Source organism: Capsaspora owczarzaki (assembly GCF_000151315.2).
Source record: "Capsaspora owczarzaki ATCC 30864 unplaced genomic scaffold supercont2.2, whole genome shotgun sequence".
Classification (NCBI taxonomy): Eukaryota; class Filasterea; order Ministeriida; family Capsasporidae; genus Capsaspora; species Capsaspora owczarzaki.
The window spans coordinates 1,084,969-1,105,129 of NW_011887293.1; the positions used below are offsets into that span (position 1 = coordinate 1,084,969).

At 55.8% G+C, this 20,161-nt stretch overlaps 6 protein-coding genes across 6 annotated transcripts; 2 read left to right on the top strand and 4 right to left on the bottom strand.

Annotated features, from left to right (window-relative positions):
• Positions 1–3: 3 nt before the first annotated feature.
• On the bottom strand, positions 4–2,960 carry CAOG_08518 (hypothetical protein; the record flags this gene model as incomplete). The annotated part of the gene is made up of 2 exons (XM_011271797.1): positions 4–1,101; positions 1,158–2,960. Coding segments are annotated over 2 exons (2,901 nt in total), but the record flags the coding sequence as incomplete, so codon positions are not given.
• A 326-nt stretch (positions 2,961–3,286) lies between these two features.
• On the top strand, positions 3,287–7,941 carry CAOG_01523 (hypothetical protein). Its single transcript, XM_004364334.2, has 4 exons — positions 3,287–3,334; positions 3,453–4,185; positions 4,305–4,443; positions 4,531–7,941. Exons 2-4 carry the CDS (start codon positions 3,453–3,455, stop codon positions 7,901–7,903), a joined length of 4,245 nt encoding a protein of 1,414 aa, XP_004364391.2. The 5' UTR covers positions 3,287–3,334; the 3' UTR covers positions 7,904–7,941.
• A 23-nt stretch (positions 7,942–7,964) lies between these two features.
• On the bottom strand, positions 7,965–10,247 carry CAOG_01524 (prolylcarboxypeptidase). The gene is made up of 6 exons (XM_004364335.2): positions 9,892–10,247; positions 9,544–9,716; positions 8,955–9,455; positions 8,598–8,794; positions 8,338–8,494; positions 7,965–8,241 (listed from the first exon to the last, which is right to left on the bottom strand). The coding sequence occupies exons 1-6, from the start codon at positions 10,193–10,195 to the stop codon at positions 8,083–8,085; spliced, it is 1,491 nt and encodes a 496-aa protein (XP_004364392.1). The 5' UTR covers positions 10,196–10,247; the 3' UTR covers positions 7,965–8,082.
• Positions 10,248–10,378: 131 nt separating this feature from the next.
• CAOG_01525 (ash2-like protein) lies at positions 10,379–13,162 on the bottom strand (the record flags this gene model as incomplete). The annotated part of the gene is made up of 3 exons (XM_004364336.2): positions 12,144–13,162; positions 11,646–11,959; positions 10,379–11,532 (listed from the first exon to the last, which is right to left on the bottom strand). The coding sequence occupies exons 1-3, from the start codon at positions 13,130–13,132 to the stop codon at positions 10,379–10,381; spliced, it is 2,457 nt and encodes an 818-aa protein (XP_004364393.1). The 5' UTR covers positions 13,133–13,162.
• A 311-nt stretch (positions 13,163–13,473) lies between these two features.
• On the top strand, positions 13,474–16,843 carry CAOG_08519 (hypothetical protein). Its single transcript, XM_011271798.1, has 8 exons — positions 13,474–13,839; positions 14,143–15,454; positions 15,558–15,648; positions 15,763–15,885; positions 16,004–16,154; positions 16,265–16,409; positions 16,506–16,601; positions 16,679–16,843. Exons 1-8 carry the CDS (start codon positions 13,551–13,553, stop codon positions 16,749–16,751), a joined length of 2,280 nt encoding a protein of 759 aa, XP_011270100.1. The 5' UTR covers positions 13,474–13,550; the 3' UTR covers positions 16,752–16,843.
• On the bottom strand, positions 16,817–19,799 carry CAOG_01528 (delta 9 fatty acid desaturase). The gene is made up of 3 exons (XM_004364339.2): positions 19,639–19,799; positions 18,543–19,180; positions 16,817–18,421 (listed from the first exon to the last, which is right to left on the bottom strand). The coding sequence occupies exons 1-3, from the start codon at positions 19,738–19,740 to the stop codon at positions 16,930–16,932; spliced, it is 2,232 nt and encodes a 743-aa protein (XP_004364396.1). The 5' UTR covers positions 19,741–19,799; the 3' UTR covers positions 16,817–16,929.
• Between the last annotated feature and the right edge of the window lie 362 nt (positions 19,800–20,161).

The following is a 20,161-nucleotide window of genomic DNA, read 5'->3' on the forward strand; positions in this document are numbered from 1 at the left end:
CACAGTGAGCGACGTTTCAGCAATGTTTGTGGCGACAATGCACTTGCGCTGCTGGTTGTCGGTCTTTTGGAAGATTTTCGCCTGCAAATCGCTCGGCAGCTGCGAGTAGATGGGCAGGATGGCCAAAGGCGGGGCCTCCTCGCCCAGAGCATTCAGTCGCTCCTGAAGCAAGCCGCACGTGACCTCAATGTCTTCCTGGCCTGTCATAAAGATGAGGAGGTCCCCAGGTGGCTGCTGCAAGTGCACCGATAACGCCTGCTTGACGGAGGCCTCGACATAGTCCTCGCAGTGGTACTTGGAATAGAGCACGTCCACGGGGAACGTACGGCCAGGAATGGTAAAGACGGGAACGTTGCCAAAGAAGGTCGAGAACTTTTCCGAGTCCATGGTTGCTGAAGTCACAATCAGCTTGAGGTCGCGGCGGCGCGACATTACTTTGCGCAAAATGCCAAACAGCACGTCCGTGTTGAGAGCGCGCTCGTGAGCCTCGTCCATGACGATGGCCGAGTACTTTTCCATGTCGCTGTCGTGCAGCGATTCGCGGAGCAGAATACCGTCCGTCATGTACTTGATGACTGTTTCGTCCGACGTGCAATCTTCAAAGCGGATCGAGTATCCGACCGTCGAGCCAATCTTGACACCCATCTCATCGGCCACGCGCTTGGCAACTGACATGGCGGCCACGCGGCGCGGCTGCGTGCACCCGATTCGCCCGTGCTTGCCAAACCCGGCCTCGTAGAGGTACTGCGTGAGCTGGGTGGTCTTGCCCGAGCCCGTCTCACCCACAATAATCACAATGCTATTGTCGCGAATGACTTGCATCAGCTGTTCCCGGACTGCAAAGACGGGCAAGAACTGCCGCTGCTCGCGGATGGTCTTGGTGCGCGCAAACTCGCTGGTCGCCTCGCTCGACATGGTGGCGCTTTCCAGCATGGAGGTGGCGCCGGACGCAGTCCCGCTTTCGGTGGTTGTCGAGCGCGGTGCGGACAGGATGGCCGCGCCAGCGATGGCCGTGTTGGTGGCGGCGGCTCCATCGGCAACACTCATACCGGAACGCGCGGCAGCAGCAACGGTCGGAGCAATGTCGCGATTGATTTCAGCCTGCAAGCCGATGGCGGCCGCGTCAGGATCCAGCTCATCAGCATTGGCTTGCGCACGCCCATCAAGTTCCCCAGCGCCGTGCCCGCAATGTTCCACGATTTTTCCTGCGCGCTCTGTCGCTCCTTGCGCTCGCGAAACTCTCGCACGGCCTTGCTGCCTTTGCGGGAGACTTGAGCCATGTCAGAGGTGGCATCTTTGAGCGGAATGATGGGTTCGCGCTGCTTGGTGAAATCAAAGCGACCGTCAAGGAAGGGCGGGACGATATTGTGAATGAGCAGATGCACGCGCGCCTCCGTGTCCTCCTCCATCAGCTCGTCCAGGTTGAGCTCCGTGCGCACAGCCACACCGCTGGTCACCATTCGGTCGCGCTCCCAGCGCTCGTTGTCCGCATTGATGGAGCGCTGCAAGGCCGACATGCGCTTTACGGGCTGTCGATTGATCAATTCGGCCTCCTTCTTTTTCACATAGGATTCAGAGACATCAAAGGGATCGTGGTCGGCGGTGTCGAGGGCGTCTTCGTTGTCATACCACGCGCGATCGAGCCTCTTTTGCTCATCCTCCCACTCTTGAAACCCGTCTTCTTGAGCATATGCTCGGTCCACGTTCGTGTCGTTCTCGTCACGGTACTTTCCACCGCCTGTCTGGCGGGCGTCATCGCGACCAGATCGGTAGGATGATGAGTTGCCGCGGGAAGTTGCCGAGCCGCTGCCGCTGCTGCTGCTGCTGCTGCTGCTACTTCGCTCAGTCAACCCTCCGCGTTGCGTACTCGGGGCACGAGATGTTGTCCAGCTAGAAGATGAGCCACGAGAGTGATCATCGCTCCGTGGTGTTGGCGCCGAGTCCCAGCGGCTGGTGCTCTTGGCGCTGCTGCCACCGTGCTCGTTGTCATCCCACGACGAGCGTGATGGTGTAGCAGACGGCTCGTACGAGCGTGGACGGGGCGTTGAATCCACTTGCATCCGGGCAACGCTTGAAGTGTGGCCACGTCGAGAGGATGAGGAGGAAGCGTAGCGGTCATCTCGTCGCCGATCATCTCTATCATCTCGTCGACGATCATCTCGCTCGTCCCGACTGCGATCCGAGTCTCGACTCCGGTCTCGATGGTCGCTGTCTCGTTGGTGGTAGTCGCGATGGTCGCGCTCTCGTCGGGCGCTGCGATCCGAGTGATTGTCATCGTATCTCCGGCTGCTATCATGCCCGTCGCTGCGATGGCGTGACGACGAGTGGCTTGACGATGACGATGATGCTGACGAGTGACTTGATGACGAGTGACTTGACGATGATGACGACGAGGCTACAGCAAGTCCACCCGACCCGCGCTCGCGGTCGAGGCGTTCGTGCATCCGGTCGCGCGCAATCGAGCTCACGCCTCCCGGGTGCGACGGCGTTTCAGCTTGCGGCAGACGATAGTGACGCTGCGGTGCACCCCGCTCGCCAGTCGTCGTCGTCGTCGTCGTCGCGGTGGTGGCGGTGGTCGTAGTCTCAACGACGTCGTCGAGCCTGGCTCGCTTGGCTTGCTGTTGCTGGTCGCTGCCATCGCCAGTTCCATCGCCATCGCCATCGCCGTAAGCACGGTGGGCTTGAGATTGCTGCTGCTGTGGTGCCTGTGCCTGTGCCTGTGCCTGACGCTTCTGTCGGGCGAGGGCGTCCAGTCCCAGCAGCGACCCCGTAGGCTTTGGCAGCTGCTGCGGCGGCGGCATCATTGCAGCGTCCTCGGTCGCGTCTGGCTTGGACGCAGTGCCCTCAGTCCCGCCAGAGACGAACGAGCGCATCTTGAATGTCATCAGCCCGCCACGCACGGGCGCAGGTGCAGCCAATCGGTGGACGTCGGCATCGTTGTTCTCGCTGGGATTGCTCATTTGCCAACCACCTCGCGCGCGCACTCGAGCTAAGAATTAGAATGTTAAAGGGAAAATGATAGAATGAACCAATACAGTTCAAGAAAGCGTCACCAAAACTCAGAGTGACTTTAAATGCAAAGGCTCAAATGCAAACTGAGCTGAACTGAGTTGTTCCCTCCAATGGTCTCCCCGCAGCAGCGCCACCCCCCCCCCCAACTCACCCGCTCGTCATGTTGGTGATTACTCAATGTTACCATGCAATGATGATCCGCAGCTTGTCTGTCATTTCGATCGTTCTCCAATTGCTCTCCTTCTTCTTTTTAAGACCAGTCTCTGTTTTGTATCTTGTTTGTTGTCATAAATCCTGTCAAAGCTGTCAGGCTCGCTTCAGAGTGAGGCCTCGTCCACAAAGATCGAGCAAAAGACCTCTCGCAAAATGAACACTCACCTCAATCCTAACATACGTGTCCCTGTGACCCATGTCTGATTGTCTCTGTTTGTTTGTTGCAGATGGACGTTGATGACCAAGATTCACTCTCAGAGCTCACTTTGCGCGCCAAATGGCTCGTGGAGATTGAGCAGCATGTCGCTCGCTTTCTGCCCCTGCCGACCACGACCACCACAACCACAGCGACCACGACCACGATGACACACACGTCGACTGGCGCTACGGGTCTGGCTGCAGACATTGCAGCGACGATCGAGCGACTGGTGCTTGGCGCGAATCATTCGCACGCAACCGCCACTGCGGCGGCGTTGGTGGCTCGTCCGCCGTTCGTTTCGCTCCGGCGGCTGTGCGAGATGGCTGCGTCGTATGGATTGCCGACCTGCGGATCGCTCTTAGCGGGGCAACCGACCGATGGACCACCGTCCCATTCTTCAGCTCGAATCTCTCTCTCGCAGTCGTCTCAGTCGCAAGCCTCCTTCTCGCAGCAGACATTCGACGACTTTTCGCAAATGCTCGAGGTCGATCGCACACTGGCTTCAGCTCCGCTGGACGGAGCCAATCCTTTCCAGATGGCGCCAGTCGTTGTTGGTTACCTGTCCACCTGCGGTTTTCCTGGCGCTTCGCAGCAGCAGCCATTAGAGCAAACGGGCGCTTTATATCTCAGTGATGGCTCTGCTTGCATTCCGATCGAAGTGGTGCCGGACTGTGTGTCTGACAGCGTCATCGACACCATTGTCATCGTGCCTTCCTGGAATCTGATTCCGAGCGAGAATTTCCCCCTTCGGCTGACCACCGGTGAGCCCATGCTCTGTTGTATGCATGTACGGCTTGTCTGGTGCTCTGGTAGATATGAAGCTGACGCAGATTTGTGACCGCTCCCCTTCATTTGCTATCAATTCTAAACCCACCGACAGATCCATCTCGCGTCTCGTTGGCGTACTTGGAGGCCAAGAGTGTCATTGAAGCAGTGCAGCCAAAACACAACTCGTCGTCCTTTGACTATTCACAGCTTTCCGTGTTGTCTGTTTCACGAGCCGCTCGTCTCTTGTCCAAGTAAGTGCCGCTTCATGCCATCCCTGCCATCCTCTCTCTCGCGCGCGCTTTTGGCTGACTTGAACCCTTTTCAACGCACTCGCGCAGAAAGGACTTGCACGGACAAATGCTCCACGTTGGTGGCGTGGTATCGGCCCTTAGCCCTGTCCACAAGCTGCCTGGTCGACCAGGGTTTTTCATGATGCAACTTTCCACGGATAGTCCCACGGGATTGATGCATCCACCCAATGAAGAGGCCACCGTGGTGTTCCAAGGCGACAACTTGCTTTACTACCACAATTTGCTTCGGATAAGGCGGCCCTGTGTTCTGACGAATTTGGTGTGCGCTGTCATGTTTCGTGGCCAGCCGAATGAGCGACGCATCTTGGCTGCCACTGCTGCAAAGCCTTTGAGCTCGGCCAGTGATATTCACAACGACAACGGCACTCGTATTGCCTCGGTATCGTTGCTTGAACTGGCGCAATTAGTGGATCCAAACGACCTCGCTGAACCTCCCGACGTTTCGGTGCCGTCCCCCCGCGCATGTTCCTTACCATCTGCTTCTCCTTCTGCCAAGAAGGCCGGAGTGCTCATTTCCTATCGTGGAATCATCACCAAAGTGGTTGATGCTGCTGTGGGCATGTACGAGCTCGACCAGTGCACACTTTTGCTGACCGGCCTTCAGCCCAACCCACACTTTGGCCGCGGGCTGCGAGTCGGGGCAAGCATATGCGTTCACAACGCCCACATTGCACTGGAAGGCTCTGTTCGAACGGGCTTTGCACTTTGCACATTTGGCTCGATCGAAATCTGCTCCTTTTCCCGCTTGCGCGCTCCGTACGAGCCGTTCGTCGCTCAACTCAGTCCGTACTGCAGGCAACTCAAGCGGTGTACCGTGTCAGACTTTTTGTGGATATTGCGCACTGCACGTCAGTTTCAAGCGAAAATTCCTCCTTCACTTCTTCCTCTGTCTGCCTTCTTGGGTTCTCCACCTTCTTCTGCCTCTACCGGTGCTTTGCTGAGGGACGCGGAGGCTCCTATGAAACTAGAGTCGGGAAAGGCCATTGTAGAGCAGCTGATTGAGATGCAACACTGGACCACGTTAGGCGCGCGCGACATTTACGCTGAATTTTGTACTGGAAAGCTCCAGCACTCGTGCCCCGCCTGGGCTCCGTCGAACGGCACTGGCGTATTTCCGACGTTTCCGTCCATCTTTGGTTTATCGCAGCTGTTGCCAGACTCGACTCAAGAGAATGCGAGCGGCGCGTTGGATTGGTGGTCGTGCCGGATTATCAACCATAGCGAATGCGGGCAGGGCAATGCTGTGCTCGTTGGTGCCTTAACGGCGAGCACTTCCGCCTTGGGCGAGGCAGCTTGTCCCGCTGGAGGCGAAGCGTCGGGCGCCGCGGCGGCGTCGCTTGGCTGTGGAGAGCTTTGGTTTGCAGATGCCACAGGCTGCCTTCCTGCCTTGCTCAAGGGTGCCGTACAACCCGAGCACATTGGTGGCGTTTGGGCAATCTCAGACTACCGGTTGGTTATTGAGACATTTCAGCCAGACTCGATTGCCAGCACCACGACAGCGGGCGTCGTTCGACGACACGCGCTTGATGCAGATGTGGCGAGCTTGCCGCTTCACTTCCGGTACATCGAGTTTTCTCTGGCCGACGCGACTCGGCTTGGTCAACTTCAAGAGCCTCCTCGATTGTCTATTGACCACAGTAATAGGACCAGCACTGAAATGGTGATTCTCGTCAAACTACGTCGGTTACCTCTTGCTCAACACGACCATCTGGTGATTGACGCGCAGTGCATCGAGTTGTTTTCTTCGTCTGATTTGGACGTGAACTTAACCCCCGGTCGGCCGCTTAAACTCTCCCTCGATGGATTTGAAGTGCTGGCCTCAAGACACCTGTTCACGCCGGGGTCGCTCGTCTACCTCGGTGGTGCGCATTGGTCGAGCGATGGCGCAACGCTCCATCTCAGCACCACCTCAGTCGTCAAGTCTTACCAACTCGACCAAGTCTCTCCAGATCGGCTAGAACTCTCCCAAAAGCTAGTCACAGAGTGTCGTGCCGAGCTCGAGCGACAACTGGAGCCCCTGAATCGTATCTTGAGCTCTCAACATGTCAAACGCGCCAAATCCGAGACGTCTGACGTTGTCGTCTCCTTTGACGCCGTCCTTATTCATCGCGATGCTCGTCAGAACACCGGATACCGCACACACCCAGTGTTTCGAACGAATGCTATTGTGCTGAAAGTGATTGATCGGTCGTATGTGGCGGCCACTACGCTTGCCAGCCCTCCTCCTCGCGCGCTCGCCATCTACTTGGATCCGCATCGGTACAACTACCCACTGGGACTTGTGCCTGGCGCAATTCTTCGCCTGCGCCACTGGACTCTCAAAATTTCCACCACCACAGGCAACGTTTACTGCACCGCTGGCCCTGACTCTGACTTGACGGTCGCGTCGTTTTTACCCGGACCTTTGCCGTTTGTCATCCGCTCCGGACTTGTAGTGGCCAATAGCGGGATGGACAACGACGAAGGCAACGGACAGCCTCGCGGAACCGCGTCCGTGCCAGCCACCCTTCACCTCCCTGGCGAGATGGCAGCTGCCTTTGACTTGCGTACTGTTGCTGCTGGCGCTGGCCTGAGCGACACCTTTGGACCTCACCATACGCATGCATGCGATGCATCGTTGGCCTCGATTTCCCAATCAGCGGCGTCGGTTGTGCGCGTGCGTTGCACTCTCGTGTCCATCAACGCGGTCCAACTCAAGTGGATTTGTGCCGCGTGTGAGCAAACGATTGTCGGGGATGGCTCTTGTCCTTCACGTTGCCCAGGCGCCACAAAGACGTTTTCTGCTTCCGCCACTTGCATCATCGATGATGGGACGGCTGAAGCGACCTTGTTTGTCTACGACCAGCTTGTGCTCACCCTGCTGCGCGCTTCAAGTCCTGTTATCTCTGCGCTGCATCGGATTTGCATGAGTGTTGGATGGATTCGGTTTGTTCCGAGCGCATTCTTGCCGACAGCCACTGACGACAACGACAATACGGATGGAATGCCGGACGGTTCCTTTCATCCTGGATTTCTTGGCGACGGCCATGCCGCAGGTTCTCCTACTGGCAACGACGATGACGAAGCCGAGCCGAACCAACAAACGGAATTCTTTCGAGGAGATTCAGATGGTCACGCTTTCTTACACTCTCTCGTGACCGCTGCCACTGTGTCGAGACAGCTCGTGCTGATTGCTCGGCAATATTCTCCCTCACGCCTTCTGCGAGGAAGTGCTGCGTTGGTCGCACCTCTCGGTCAAGAAACGCGAACCATTTTGCTGAATGGCTCGTACTTTCCAACCATGATTCAGCCTCGCATTAGCGTTCGCGCTCTTGAGCTCGCCGACGTGGCGACAAACTCTGAGGCCCGCAGGCTACTCCGAGTTCTCCAAAGCGGGAAAGAAGGGGCCGATGCTCGTTGATGTGTTGATGAGTGGTCTAGGAAACAAATAGACCTCCGTTCAATCCACAAAGGTTCAGTGGTCTGGTGTCATTTACAGTTGGGGTTGAAAAAAAAAGCAAATTTGGAGTGCAGCATGTCTGCGTAATTCTGACAACGACAACATCAATGACAAGCACGAGAGCACGCACGATTGTCAGATCAGCGGCTAATCCATCGCGAAATTTGCGCGCGCTCGACGTTGCGGGCGTCAATGACATCCTGCGGGTCGGCAGGGTTGGAGCTGCGCAAGTCCAGATGATGCGCGCCCTTGGGGATGTTGACGACGACAAGCGTCTGGGACTGGATTTGAGTGATGCTCTGTGTTTCAGTGAAAGACAAAACAATTAGTCACATAAAGGTTGGATGAGCAAGCCCTGCCACATCCGCACAGAACACGCATCAACTGGAACGTACGCCGCCGCTCCACGGGTCGAGCATGCCGTTGGAGAAGACAATGTTGGATCCAGCGGTGATGTTGAAGCCACCGAACGAGGTGGCGGCCCAAGTCGGGCGCGGAACGACATTCCATCGCTTCTTGCAATACTCGTTAAAGGACTTGAGATCCCAAGGGCTGCAAAAATGAGGCAACACAAGAGAAGCAGAAGCAGGACGAGTTAGGACATTTTGGTTCTCAATTCCAATATCAAAACATACAACCACAGCATAGGCCTTACGCCGCTGGGAACATGTCGTGGATGCCATCAGAACCCATGGGCATGACCATTTCGGTGCAGCTCTGGTAGTCCCAGCCGAGAACACCAAGATCGGAGGTTGCCTGGGAGCTGATGTTGTTGCAGGCGGTTTGGCCAGTGTAGTTGTAGTAGACTCCGACGGCCGTGTTCAAGGCAGCGACCGAGTCAGAGGTTCCAGCCTAATGATGGAGAGGATCAGTCAGAGCCCAGACCAACATTTATCCAGCAGAAAATTGAGGAAATTGAACTCATTCCCCTTTTTTTACACTCCCATCCAAACACAACCAATCCCAACACAAGAGACTTTTCTGCCACAACAAGTCATGCTCCAGCTCTTACAAAAGTAGAAAGAAGCGCCTTGCAGGAGGCGTCGACTGGCCAGGCAGGCATGGGCTGGAGGAAGTTGCTCGCGTAGGGATAGTCAGTCATGGCCATGTACGTCAGGCCCGCTTCGAGCCAGCCAATGAAGGTAGCGTAATCGGCGGGCTGCAGAGTGCCGCACAGCTTGAAGGCCTTGGAGATGGACTGGAGACCAGCGGCGGTCTTGGAGAGCGCGTCGACCTTGCTAAAGCCGTCACGGATGATGTTGGGGCAGCGCGCGTCAGTGAGGGCAAAGTCATTGGTGGCAATCTCGTTGAAGATTTCAGTCGACGTCAGATCCTGGAAGTAGACAATCGGGGCTGATGCGGCAATCGCTCCATCAACCACATTCGGGTACTTGAGGCGGAACCAGCCCGCAAGCATGCCGCCATACGAGCCACCAAACGCGACGACCGGCAGGTTGGGCACGTTGAGTTGCGCCTTGAGCGCCGGAATCAAGATGGCAAAGTCCGCGAGGGCCTACCATCGCATTGCATACATGCGAGTTCAGTTCGCGTTCAGTACCAAATCAGTGTGCCTTTTTTTTTTTTCATCTTGCCAATCATACCTGCTCGGTCGTCAGATACCCGACCTTGTCCAGATCGAACGACTTGTCTCCGAATGGCATCGTTTGGCCATAGTAGCGATGTTCAGCGAACACGACCAGTGCGTTGTACTCGGCAGCGATTTCCCACACAAAGCCAGTGTTGTCGGCAAACCATTCAATGTCGCCTTCGTTGCCTGTGATCAACAAGCAATTTCAAGCGTAAAAATTTCGTCCAATTCATAAGGTGAGTATCGTACGATGATGATGATGATGATGCTGATGATGATGATAGTATCGACCGAGTATTATAGGAACCAGGCACGCGCTGCTGTCCCCCATTCGCCGTCATCACTTTGAGCGCCCCCTTACCAGTGTAGAAGAACATTGGTCCGTAGCCATTCCAGTTGGCCGTGCTGATCAGGTAGCGCTGCTGGAAGGTCGCGTTCGTGTCAAAGCGGAAGTGGTCGAGCGTTTGGGTAAACCACTTGACATCGTAGTTGTACTGGCCCTTCAGGCGTTCCGACGTGGCCTCGGCAGGGGTGGAGCGAAGGCCGGCGGCGACAGACAGCGGCAGGCGGCGGCCGTGCGACGCGAACGGAACGGCCGCAGGGCTCGCTTGCACGGCGGCAATGGAAACGGCAGCGATGGCCAGCAAGAGCGTAATGCAACGCATTCGACTCCAAAGGCAATGAATGAAAGAAAGAAAGAAAGAGTGGTTATACAGTAACAAAATCAAATGAGAACAACTTAGATGGACAATGAACAGCAACAACAAGAACAACAGCAAGCAGCACACAATTCAATCCGATCCAACGAGCAGCAAAAATCCCCTCCTCCCAAAAAAGCAAGCTACAGCTCATTGCAGACGCATCCCAGATGAGCCACCATACTCGGCAGGAGGATGCTGGCCGCCATACGCACTCGGATTCCCACCATAGGGGCCTGGGGCGGTTCCGAACGACGACGGTGCTGCGTGCGAATGATACATGACTTGGGCTGGGGCGTGGTAAGCCGGCTGGCCGTATGCGCCAGGGGATGGAGTGTAGATACCGGCAGCTTGGTGATGGGCTTCGGCGGCCTGCGCAAACACTTGTTGACGCAAAGGTTGTGTCGGCTGATGGGGCATCAGAACTGGCTGCGCCATCAATGTTGGCTGGCCCCAGGGTGCATGGCCTACGGCAGGATTGTACATGGCCTGAGGTGGTAGAGAGGAAGACGAGGGAGAAGCAGCAGGAGGAGCGTGAGGCAATGCATTGAAACCGGGACGGCTTGCTGGAGTTGAAGTGGCGGATGGAAGAACGAGGGCGCTGTGCTTCACATCCGGAGCTGATGCGGCGCCCGCCGACGAGCTCGAGGCTGCTGATACTAATGCCATTGCTGCTGAGGCCGCGGCTGTGGCGGCTGCTGTAGCTGCGGCGGAGGCGGTGGCAGCCGCGTCGGCTTTCCGGCGCTCGTCCTCGGGACAAGACGCAAGATCAAACTTGCTGAGAAGGTTGTGCATCACCAAACTGGCCATATGCTGGTGAGCCGCTTCAGAAAAGGGACGTGGCAAATTTCGAGGGCGATCGCTCGCGCCGAGTTGCGACACCTTGGTGGGAAAGTGCTTAAAGTCGGGACCAAAGTTGACTTTGACACGTCCACCGCGGAACAAAGACACTGCAGGAAAGTAGGTGCCCTGGCCAATATTCGACCAAGCCACCCCTTGAGATTTTCCATTCTTGAAAAATTCAATGCAACTCGCCTGCAGCGGCTCGGGGTGCTGCTTGGGCACAGTCACGTTTTCCTCGTAGTACACAAACCCCTTGTAGTCGACGAGAGTTCCAAAATCTCTCGCAAGCTCGTCGGTCGATGGCTGAGCGGTTGTCGGCAAGTCGATCAGCAATCCAATGACATCCCCAGGACCGTATCCCTGGCCGTACGGCTGACCTCGGCTCTCGTGGAACCTACTACCATCAACATCACGGTAACTATAGCTGAACGAGTCGAAGCCGACCGGCCCTTGGAGATTTCCTGGAATTCGCGCGGACAAAATGAGGACAAAATGAGTGAAATACACGGAGCATGTTTTTTTGGGTGGCTGGAGTCAAGCAGAATAAAGTGATTCACTACACAATTCAACTTACCATATTTTTGCGACCAGCCGAGGCGCGCATGGCCTTCCTCAACCGGCTTGAGCACATTCACCTCAAAGTACCAGCAGCCTTTGTCAACCCCGACGGCTGCACGCGCGGCGCTATAGCCTTTCTCGCCCGTGATGGTCAGTCGATTGGCTTCAATGTGCAATTGGGGAGCGCGATCGTGCAGCGACATGAGTACAGTGTGCTCGTCTGGATGAGCCACGCGGAAGGCTTCCGTCGTGCTGAAAGGATCGGGCTCGGCGTAAGTGTACCGAAAGTTGAGTTTGTTCATTGGGTGATCAATCGTTGGTAGCATTGCGCTGTTAAAGTGGAAGGCACGAGTAAAGAGAAGAGAAGAGAAGAACAAGACAAACAAAAAACACAAACAAAACAGAGACCAAGAGTTTGGTGAGTGCCCACCATTCAACCAGCGAGCCAAACCCTCTTTCATTCACTAGCCAGCTGCCCTTTGCCCCCCCCCCTTCGCGCTTCAAAATAACATACGCTGTTAGCGGAGTCGGCATCTTGCGTGTCTTCTTTTGGATGCCAGCAGCAGGGTCGGCTTTCCGCTTTGAGGTCACAGCATTGCTGGCAAGGTTGGCAGCATCCGGCGCCGCGGAGGTGTCTGGTGGAAGCGCCAGCGCAGTGCCAACTGCCGTCAGATTTTTTTTGCTCTTCTCATAGTCTGGCGTGAGCAAGAGCAGGCTGGTGTAGGTCAACCGATAGCTCGCATGAACACCGCGCGTGTTGTTGTTCAACGCCGTGAACACTGCGTTTTCCGACAGGCATTGGCCGACCGCCGACATGTTCAAGCGCGAGCGACCTGTGGCCAGCTGGGTCCACTTGGATTCAATGAATGCGCTCACCTCCTTGCGATCCGAGTACGCGTCTTCCAGTGCGAGTGTGCCGCCGCTTGCAAGCACCTTGCTGACCATGAGGTTGGCCACCGCTGTGATTGTAGTGTCCTTCTTGTTTGACATGACTCGTTCAAAGTACTCTGCGCTCGGCGGCAACAGACCGTCGGTGGTGTTAGACGAGGACGATGAGGCAGCAGCAGCGGCGGCGGCGGCGCAGTTCTCGCAGTGAAAGACATAGTTCCCGACGAATGCCACAGTGGACGCCGCGATCGACTCACCGAGCGCGCGGTTGGACAGGCACGCCGGGTGGAACCAGTTGCGGCAGTGCAAGCACTGGACTTCGAGCAGCTGCGACATTGCGTTGCGATCGCCGCCGCAGTAGCAGTACGACTTTTGCGCATTGGTCGCGTGCATGTAGTCCCACTCGAGGGTCGCCGGGTCGTACGGCAGTGGGCGTCGCAGCAGACCGGTGGCTGGCGGTTGGCTTGCCGCAGCAGCACGCTGCTGCTCTGCCTGACCGAGTCCCATCGCTGCCGCCCCAGCAGCGTCGTGGGAATGAGCTGTCGTGGTGCCATTGCTCAGCGTGGATGTGTTGGTTTGGCTCGCATCGGGCTGCGTGTCCATCATCGTCGCCATTTTGTATTGTTTTTGGCGCCGTTTTGGATTTCCCGCCAAAAAAAAAAAAAGAAAAAAGAAAAAAAAAGAGGATTGGCGGTAGTTTCTCAGACTGGATTCTGACATTAACGACGGAAATTCAATAATCGACGACAACAAGGAATGACCAAAAAATCCCATCCCTGTGAACGGACCATCGATGAGAGCTGGTTTGTGCAGTTCAACTCAGACTGCGTTCCACCATTCCCTCAGACACTGCGGATGCAACACGACGATTCGTAGAATGACCACCCCCTATCATACGCAACATGGATGCAGTCGGAGCGGGTGCTGCATTCACTCTCAGTCTCAGTTCTCAGTCTCAGTTCTCTATCTCAGTTCTCAGTCTTTTTTTTTTCGCCCCCCCCCTTTCGCTTCATTGACCCATTTTGACCAACAAATGCAGGCTGCGTTTGCTCAGTTGTCGCAGGGTGCATCGTTCAGCCGACGCGATCGTGCCAAGCTGGCCGACGACGCCCGCCCAATGCAGGCGCAGCAGGGTCGCTCGGTGCCGCTGAACGCGGGCGGGCTCGGCGCGCACATCCCAGCCAAGCTCGACTTTTTCGCCTCTGCCCCGACTCCGGCTTCTGCCTCGACTGCGACTTCTGCTTCCGTGTCGCGGGGCTCCAAGCGAGCGGCCGAGAGCGATGGCGACGACGACGACGATGATGATCAGGATGACACACGAGGTAACAGCAAAGCCAACGCCGCACGACGCACAGTCCTCGCGTCGTCCATTTGCGTTGCGAAGGGGGGGGGGTGTGACGCGTGTGAGAGCCTCGTGTCTGTTGCTTGCTGCTCGAGAGTGGCGTGGCGACCGACCGACCGACGGTGCGCTTTACGGAACTTTGTACTTGGTCGATCTGCTCCATGTGGCAGTGTGCCATTGTGACGAGACTGCCAACTGCGCATGCCATCCTGCTCCTTCATTGCACTGGAACAAGTTGCTCAACTTGGATCCGAAATGCTCATTTTGTTGGGCTGTTGTACAGGTCGCAAGAAATCCGTCGCTGCTGCAGCGTCCAAGAAGCCGCGACACCAGACTGAGGACCTCGACGACGACGACGAGGGCGAGGCAGATGGCGCCAATGGTGCTGCTGGATTGAACAAGAAGAAGGCTGCCAAGCAGGCTTCCAAGGCGAAGGATCGTCGAGGCAAAGGCACTTCTGCTGATGATGAGGACGAGCAGCAAGTCCATCTCTTTGCTCAGAGCAAAGCCCAGGCTGTCAAATCCAAGGCCGCGAAGGCCAAGGCGGGGAAGAGTGCTGCCGATGCAGAGCAGCAGGAAGCTCAGGACGATGCAGAGGCAGAGCGTCGTCGCGAAATCAACCGTCACCAGCAGGAAGTTGCGGTATTTCGAAAGCAGCTCGGCATTCACATTCATGGCGCAGAAGCTCCGGAGCCGATGCGCACGTTCGATGCCACAAATCCTCGTACCAACAAGCCCTACTTTTCCAAGACTGTTCAGCGCAACGTTGCCGCACTCGGATTCACCGAGCCAACGCCGATTCAAATGCAAACAATGCCTGTGCTTTTGCAACGCACAGAACTGCTCGCACATGCGCCCACCGGCTCTGGCAAGACGGCTGCCTTTGCGCTCCCCATCATCGAGGCGCTCGACCGTCACGTCTCTGGCGGCGGCGTCCGCGCGCTGATCATTTCGCCGACGCGCGAGCTTGCACAGCAAATCCATCGCGAATTCAGCCGCTTGGCCGAAGGTCGTGGGCTGAAAATCTCCCTGCTCACCAAGTCTGTGGCTGCTGGTGCGCAGCTTCCGACACGTGGCATTGTGGCTGACGATGACTCCAGCGATGACGAAGAAGATGAGGAAGATGAAGATGAGGAAGATGAGGATGAGGACGACGACGAAGACGCCCTCAGCGACGATGATGTGCCAACAACCAAACACAAGGCTCTCAAGAGTGCCCAGAAATCCAAAGGCAAGGCCCCAATGGCAGTCACCAAGTCCAAAAAAGCACCGCAAATGGAGGTGGCAGACGAGCAACCCGCGGTCAAGCCCCGCGTCGCCACCCCCGATTTCGACGTTCTCGTTACAACCCCGATGCGACTCGTCAACATTTTGCGGCAGGTCGAGTTGTCGCTGGCCTCGGTCGAGTGGCTGATTTGCGACGAGGCCGATAACCTTTTCGGCATGGGCTTCCTTGAGCAGGTGGATGAGATTCTTGCTGCCTGCTCCAACCCGAACATTACCCGAGCGCTGTTTTCAGCGACCATGCCATCCGGCGTTGAAGAGGTGGCCCGAACTCTACTCAACCAGCCATTGCGTGTTGGCATTGGTGCCGGGTAAGTGACCAGCGGATTGATGGGTCTGCCTTTTTTTGCTCCAGGGTTTTATTTGATGCTGACTGATTATTTTCCACCTCTTCTACGACTTGGGCACATACAGAAACATGGCCACGGAGAATGTCAAGCAACAGCTCTTGTTTGTTGGGCGAGAGGAAGGCAAGATTCTTGCCATTCAGCAAATGATCCAAAAGGTTTGTTCACACGGCGCCTTGATGATTTGAGTTGTCTTGATGTTTGTGGATGTTGTGCTGATTATCGCACGTTTGCTTTGCTTTTTGTCGAATGACCACGCTTGACGCATCTAGGGCGTTCGGCCACCGATTCTGGTCTTTGTGCAATCGGTCGATCGCGCGAAACAGCTGCATCGTGAGATGCTTTACGAGAAGATGAATGTTGATGTGATTCATGCTGAGCGAACATCGTTGGAGGTACAAGCCTTTCTCTATTGCGCAAGGTGCTTGGGTCATTCTTGCGCTCGACATTGACCTTTTTTTTGTTTTCTTGCATTTTTTTTTTCGTTCGTTCTTGTCGCTTTGGTTTGGACAGCGCGAAACGGCAATCAAGAATTTCCGAACAGGCAAAACGTGGTTTTTGATTGCTACCGAGCTGCTTGCTCGCGGCATGGACTTTAAGGGCGTCAATCTTGTCATCAACTTTGATTTTCCTCAAACGGCTGAGAGCTATATTCACCGCATTGGTAATGATTCCCAGCGAAACGCTTGTGATGGATCTAAGCTTGGCACCTTCATCGAGTCACTCATCCTGGCGTGCCTCCTCTCTTGGCTACTTTGCGTTGCACTCTAATAGGTCGTACTGGTCGTGCCGGTCGTCCCGGTGAAGCAATCACGTTCTTCACCAAAGAAGACTCAATCAACCTGCGCACCGTCGTCAACGTCATGAAAGAGAGCGGCTGCGACGTTCCCGAGTGGATGCTTTCGCTGCAGAAACCAAAGTATGCGAAATTCACGAAATTCACGAAATCTGCGGAAAAAAGGGTTGTACCTGCACGTTCTCATTTCTTTCCCCACCCCCTTCTCATTATTCGCAGTAAATCCACGCGCAAGCGACTGGCCAAGAAGCCCATCCAACGCGATGACATTTCTGCCACTTCTGCGTATGATCGGGAGCGTCAAGCAAAGCGAAGGTGATTTTTGTTGTTGGTGGCATTGGCAAAGCACCCGTTGGCATTCGTCTCATTACTCACGTTATTGTGCTCCACAGGCAATTCATCGAGCACAGCAAGGCCAAGGGCAAAGGCGCCAACAAGCCCAAAGCAGCCACCAAGTCCCAATAATCGAGCGATTGAATCTTGCACCACACATTTTTTTTTTTTTTTGCAAAACAAAAGAAAAATACTATGTACTCTGACCAGTTGCATACCAATCCAAACCGTTCTCAACATGCAACACGCCAGTTAAAATCAGATGAATGAAATCCGCAACTATTTGTTGTCTTCGCCCTTTTTTTTTTTTTTACTGGGTCTTCTTCTCGGACGAGGCATCCTCGATGCGCGCCATGCGAAGCGTCTTGAGAATGTTGCGAGCCGCAAGCGAATGATTGTAGCTCATGCCGTTGAAGGCAAGCGAGGCATCCTTGCAAATGTACGACTTGAGGAGAGGTGCGCCGCCGGGGTGCTGGTCGGCAAAATCGCGGACATCGTGGACGATGCTGTCAACGACGAGCAGCATGGCACCCTCGGCCACGCGATTGCTCATGTCCTGCATGGTGATGAATGGCAGCGAGTCGATGGCAGGGCCCCACTCAATCTTGCTCTTGGCCTCGTTCAGGCGCTTTTGCTGCATCTGTAGCTTGCCCTTCTCAATCACCTCGTCGGGGAAGCGCTTCAGGTTCCACGCCAGTCCGAGCATCTCCATGGAGGCAATGACCCATTTGCCGGGGTCGTAATGGAGCGCACGAATGCCGTTGCGGTAGTCGTACGGGAATTCGTGGTGGAAGCAGTGGTAGCCCTCGCCGAAAGTGAGCAGCGAGACAAAGTACGAGTCACGGGGCGAGCGTTGGTCGGAATAGGTGGCATCGCCCCAGAAGTGAGCGAGACTGTTGATAAAGAAGGTGCATTGCTGCAGGAAGACGGTGCGACCGACGCCGGCGATCAGGAAACCGCCCATCCAATCACCCCAGCCAAAACCTGCAATGAGGGTAGGCAGGACCAGACCAGTGAGCATGGCCAGCAAGGCAAAGTAGCGGTGCTGGAACTGGAGCCACGAAATCTTTTGCAGGTCGGAAATGTCGCTGAACGTGTGGCGCGTCTTGTTCTTGAACAGCAACCAGCCCATGTGCGCGTACCAGAAGCCGCGATTGACGTTGTAAGGGTCGCGGTCAGTGTCCGTGTAGCGGTGGTGTGCGCGGTGGTCGCTGCACCACTCGAAAACAGAGCCTTCAAAGCTCGAAGTGCCCATGACCGTGAGAATCATCTTGGGAATGGTTGCCGCATCGTAGGAGCGGTGGGAGAAGAGGCGATGGTAGCCAGCAGTGATGCCGATGCCGCCGAGCTGGTACAGGACAAAGCCAAGAACGAACGTCTTCAGGTGCCAGTCGCAAGTGGCGAGGCCGTAAATGGACAGCAGCGGGGTGACGGTCAGCCAAGTGGCCGTGACCCAGTTGATGCGCGAAATGAGGGAGGCTTGCTTGTCGTCCGCAGGGGCCTTGATGGGCTCGGACGGAGCGTCAAGGGGCGAGGTGACGGCAACATCGTTGGCGTGCGTCTCGTTGAGGTCGGCGTCCGCAACGCTAACAGGCGAGCTCGCCGGGGTCACTGGCTCAAACACGCTCGACACGGCAGGGGTCGGTCCAAACACATCGCTGCCAAAAAAGTAGTCGAAAAAGCGAAGACGCCAGCTGTCGATGCGCAGGTTCTTGTCGGCAGCTGCCGAGCGGACGGAGGCCAGCCACTGCGAAATTTCGTGGACGGCAGACTCTGGCACCTGCTCTAGACGAGCAATCAGCCTATGGGCACAAGATTTTGCGGTGGAAGCGATGAGTTGAAGTATGAGCGAGAGTGGCGGAAGGCGAGAAACCCCCCCCCCCACACACACACACACACGCAAAAAGTCAACAAAACACTTACGACTTGTACTGTTCGGCACGCTCCTGAAGGAAGCGAATCTCGACAGACATGGCGAGACGCACGCGAATGGACGAGGACATCCAGAGGTGGTAGACGAGGAATGGACCGACCCAGAACTTGAGCAGACCCCAGTAGCCGACCAGGTAGACCATGACCGGGAAGAAGACCGCGGCAAAGGCAAAGAGGATGACGTGGTTGATGACAAAGTAGTACCACTGGTCACGGGTGAAGACGATCGCCGAGCCAATCCAGTCGACAAAGCTGGACAAGTACCATCCGTACCAAAGCGAGCCAACGCGCTCGACAGCGGCATCGACGGCGTGGATGGCGGTGGTCTTGGAGTCGGCGATGGCCTGGGCGACCAGGCGACGGCGGTGCTTGAGGCTCTCGAACGAAATCAGGACGGGAAGCAGCGCGATGGTGCCGACAACGCGGTTGATGAGCTTGCTGCTGGTGAGCGAGTCGTCCGAGCAGGCAGCGGCCACCGAGAACAGGCCGTACAGGGCGGTGCCGTACACGGCCCACCACAGCGGCAGCATAAACCACGGCAAGCCATAGTAAAACGCAGCGACACAGGCGCCGATCAGTGCGGTGGCCGTGAACAGGCGCGTGAATCGGTTGAGGTCTTGTCTGGCGCTCTGTTGGGATACATCCAATGAGCACATGATTTCGAGGTCAGTTAGAGCGATCGTGATAGTGATAGTTAGTGATAGGGCTTGCATAAGATGAAGCCAAAAAAGCCACAAGACCAGCTCCAAAACGAGAATCAGCCGTTCGTTCATTGGCTTTTCCTGCACTCGTGGGATCAAACGCCGCACTTCCAACATGAAAATGCTGACGATGCTGATGATAGGTGATGATGGTGATCACAACTCCAATGCCAACAATCAGCACAGCACTTTTTTTGGATGAGAAAGTGAGAGCGTAGCAGATGTCATTGATGATTGCAATTGCCCGTTGGTTGAAGCATGTGCTCGAGTGCATTGAGCGTTGGACGTAGAGTGGAGAATGGAACAGAGTGGCGATTGGAACAGAGTGCTGCATTCCTCAAACCAAATACTGTTGCAAAAAGAGGGGGGGGGGATGACGCGTTTACCGTGGTAGGGATGAGGGTGAGCAGCGTCTTGAGCGAGTCGGCGTCGCGCGAACTCTGCCTCGACAGCGGCACTGCAGCGTCCATCGTCGCAGCAGCCGTCATCTCAGAGTCAGAAACAAGCCACACAGAAAGAGAGAGAGCGCGCGAAAGAGTCAAATCCTATTACAACATTATCGGTGGTGAGTGAGCACTGAGGTACAACAACTGTGAAGCTCGTTTTGCATTGGGAGGATAACAATTGGGAAACTGTGCGAAATCGGCCGCCTTCTTCTCTTTGCCAAAGGGTTTGACTCGCAATCCAATGGCAGCACTACTCTCTCCGGCTTCTCTTCTTCTTCTTCTTGTTCTTCTTCTTGTGTGCTTGACTGGAGTGAGCATTGTGAATGAAGAGCGGGGACTTTTCCATTATGTTTGTCTTTTTCGTTTTGCCCCAACAAAACGCTCCACCCACGAGTGCAATGGAAAGATCACATTTTCACCAAATGGTCGATGGTCAGTCGCACCACTTGGTAACGAATGGTCA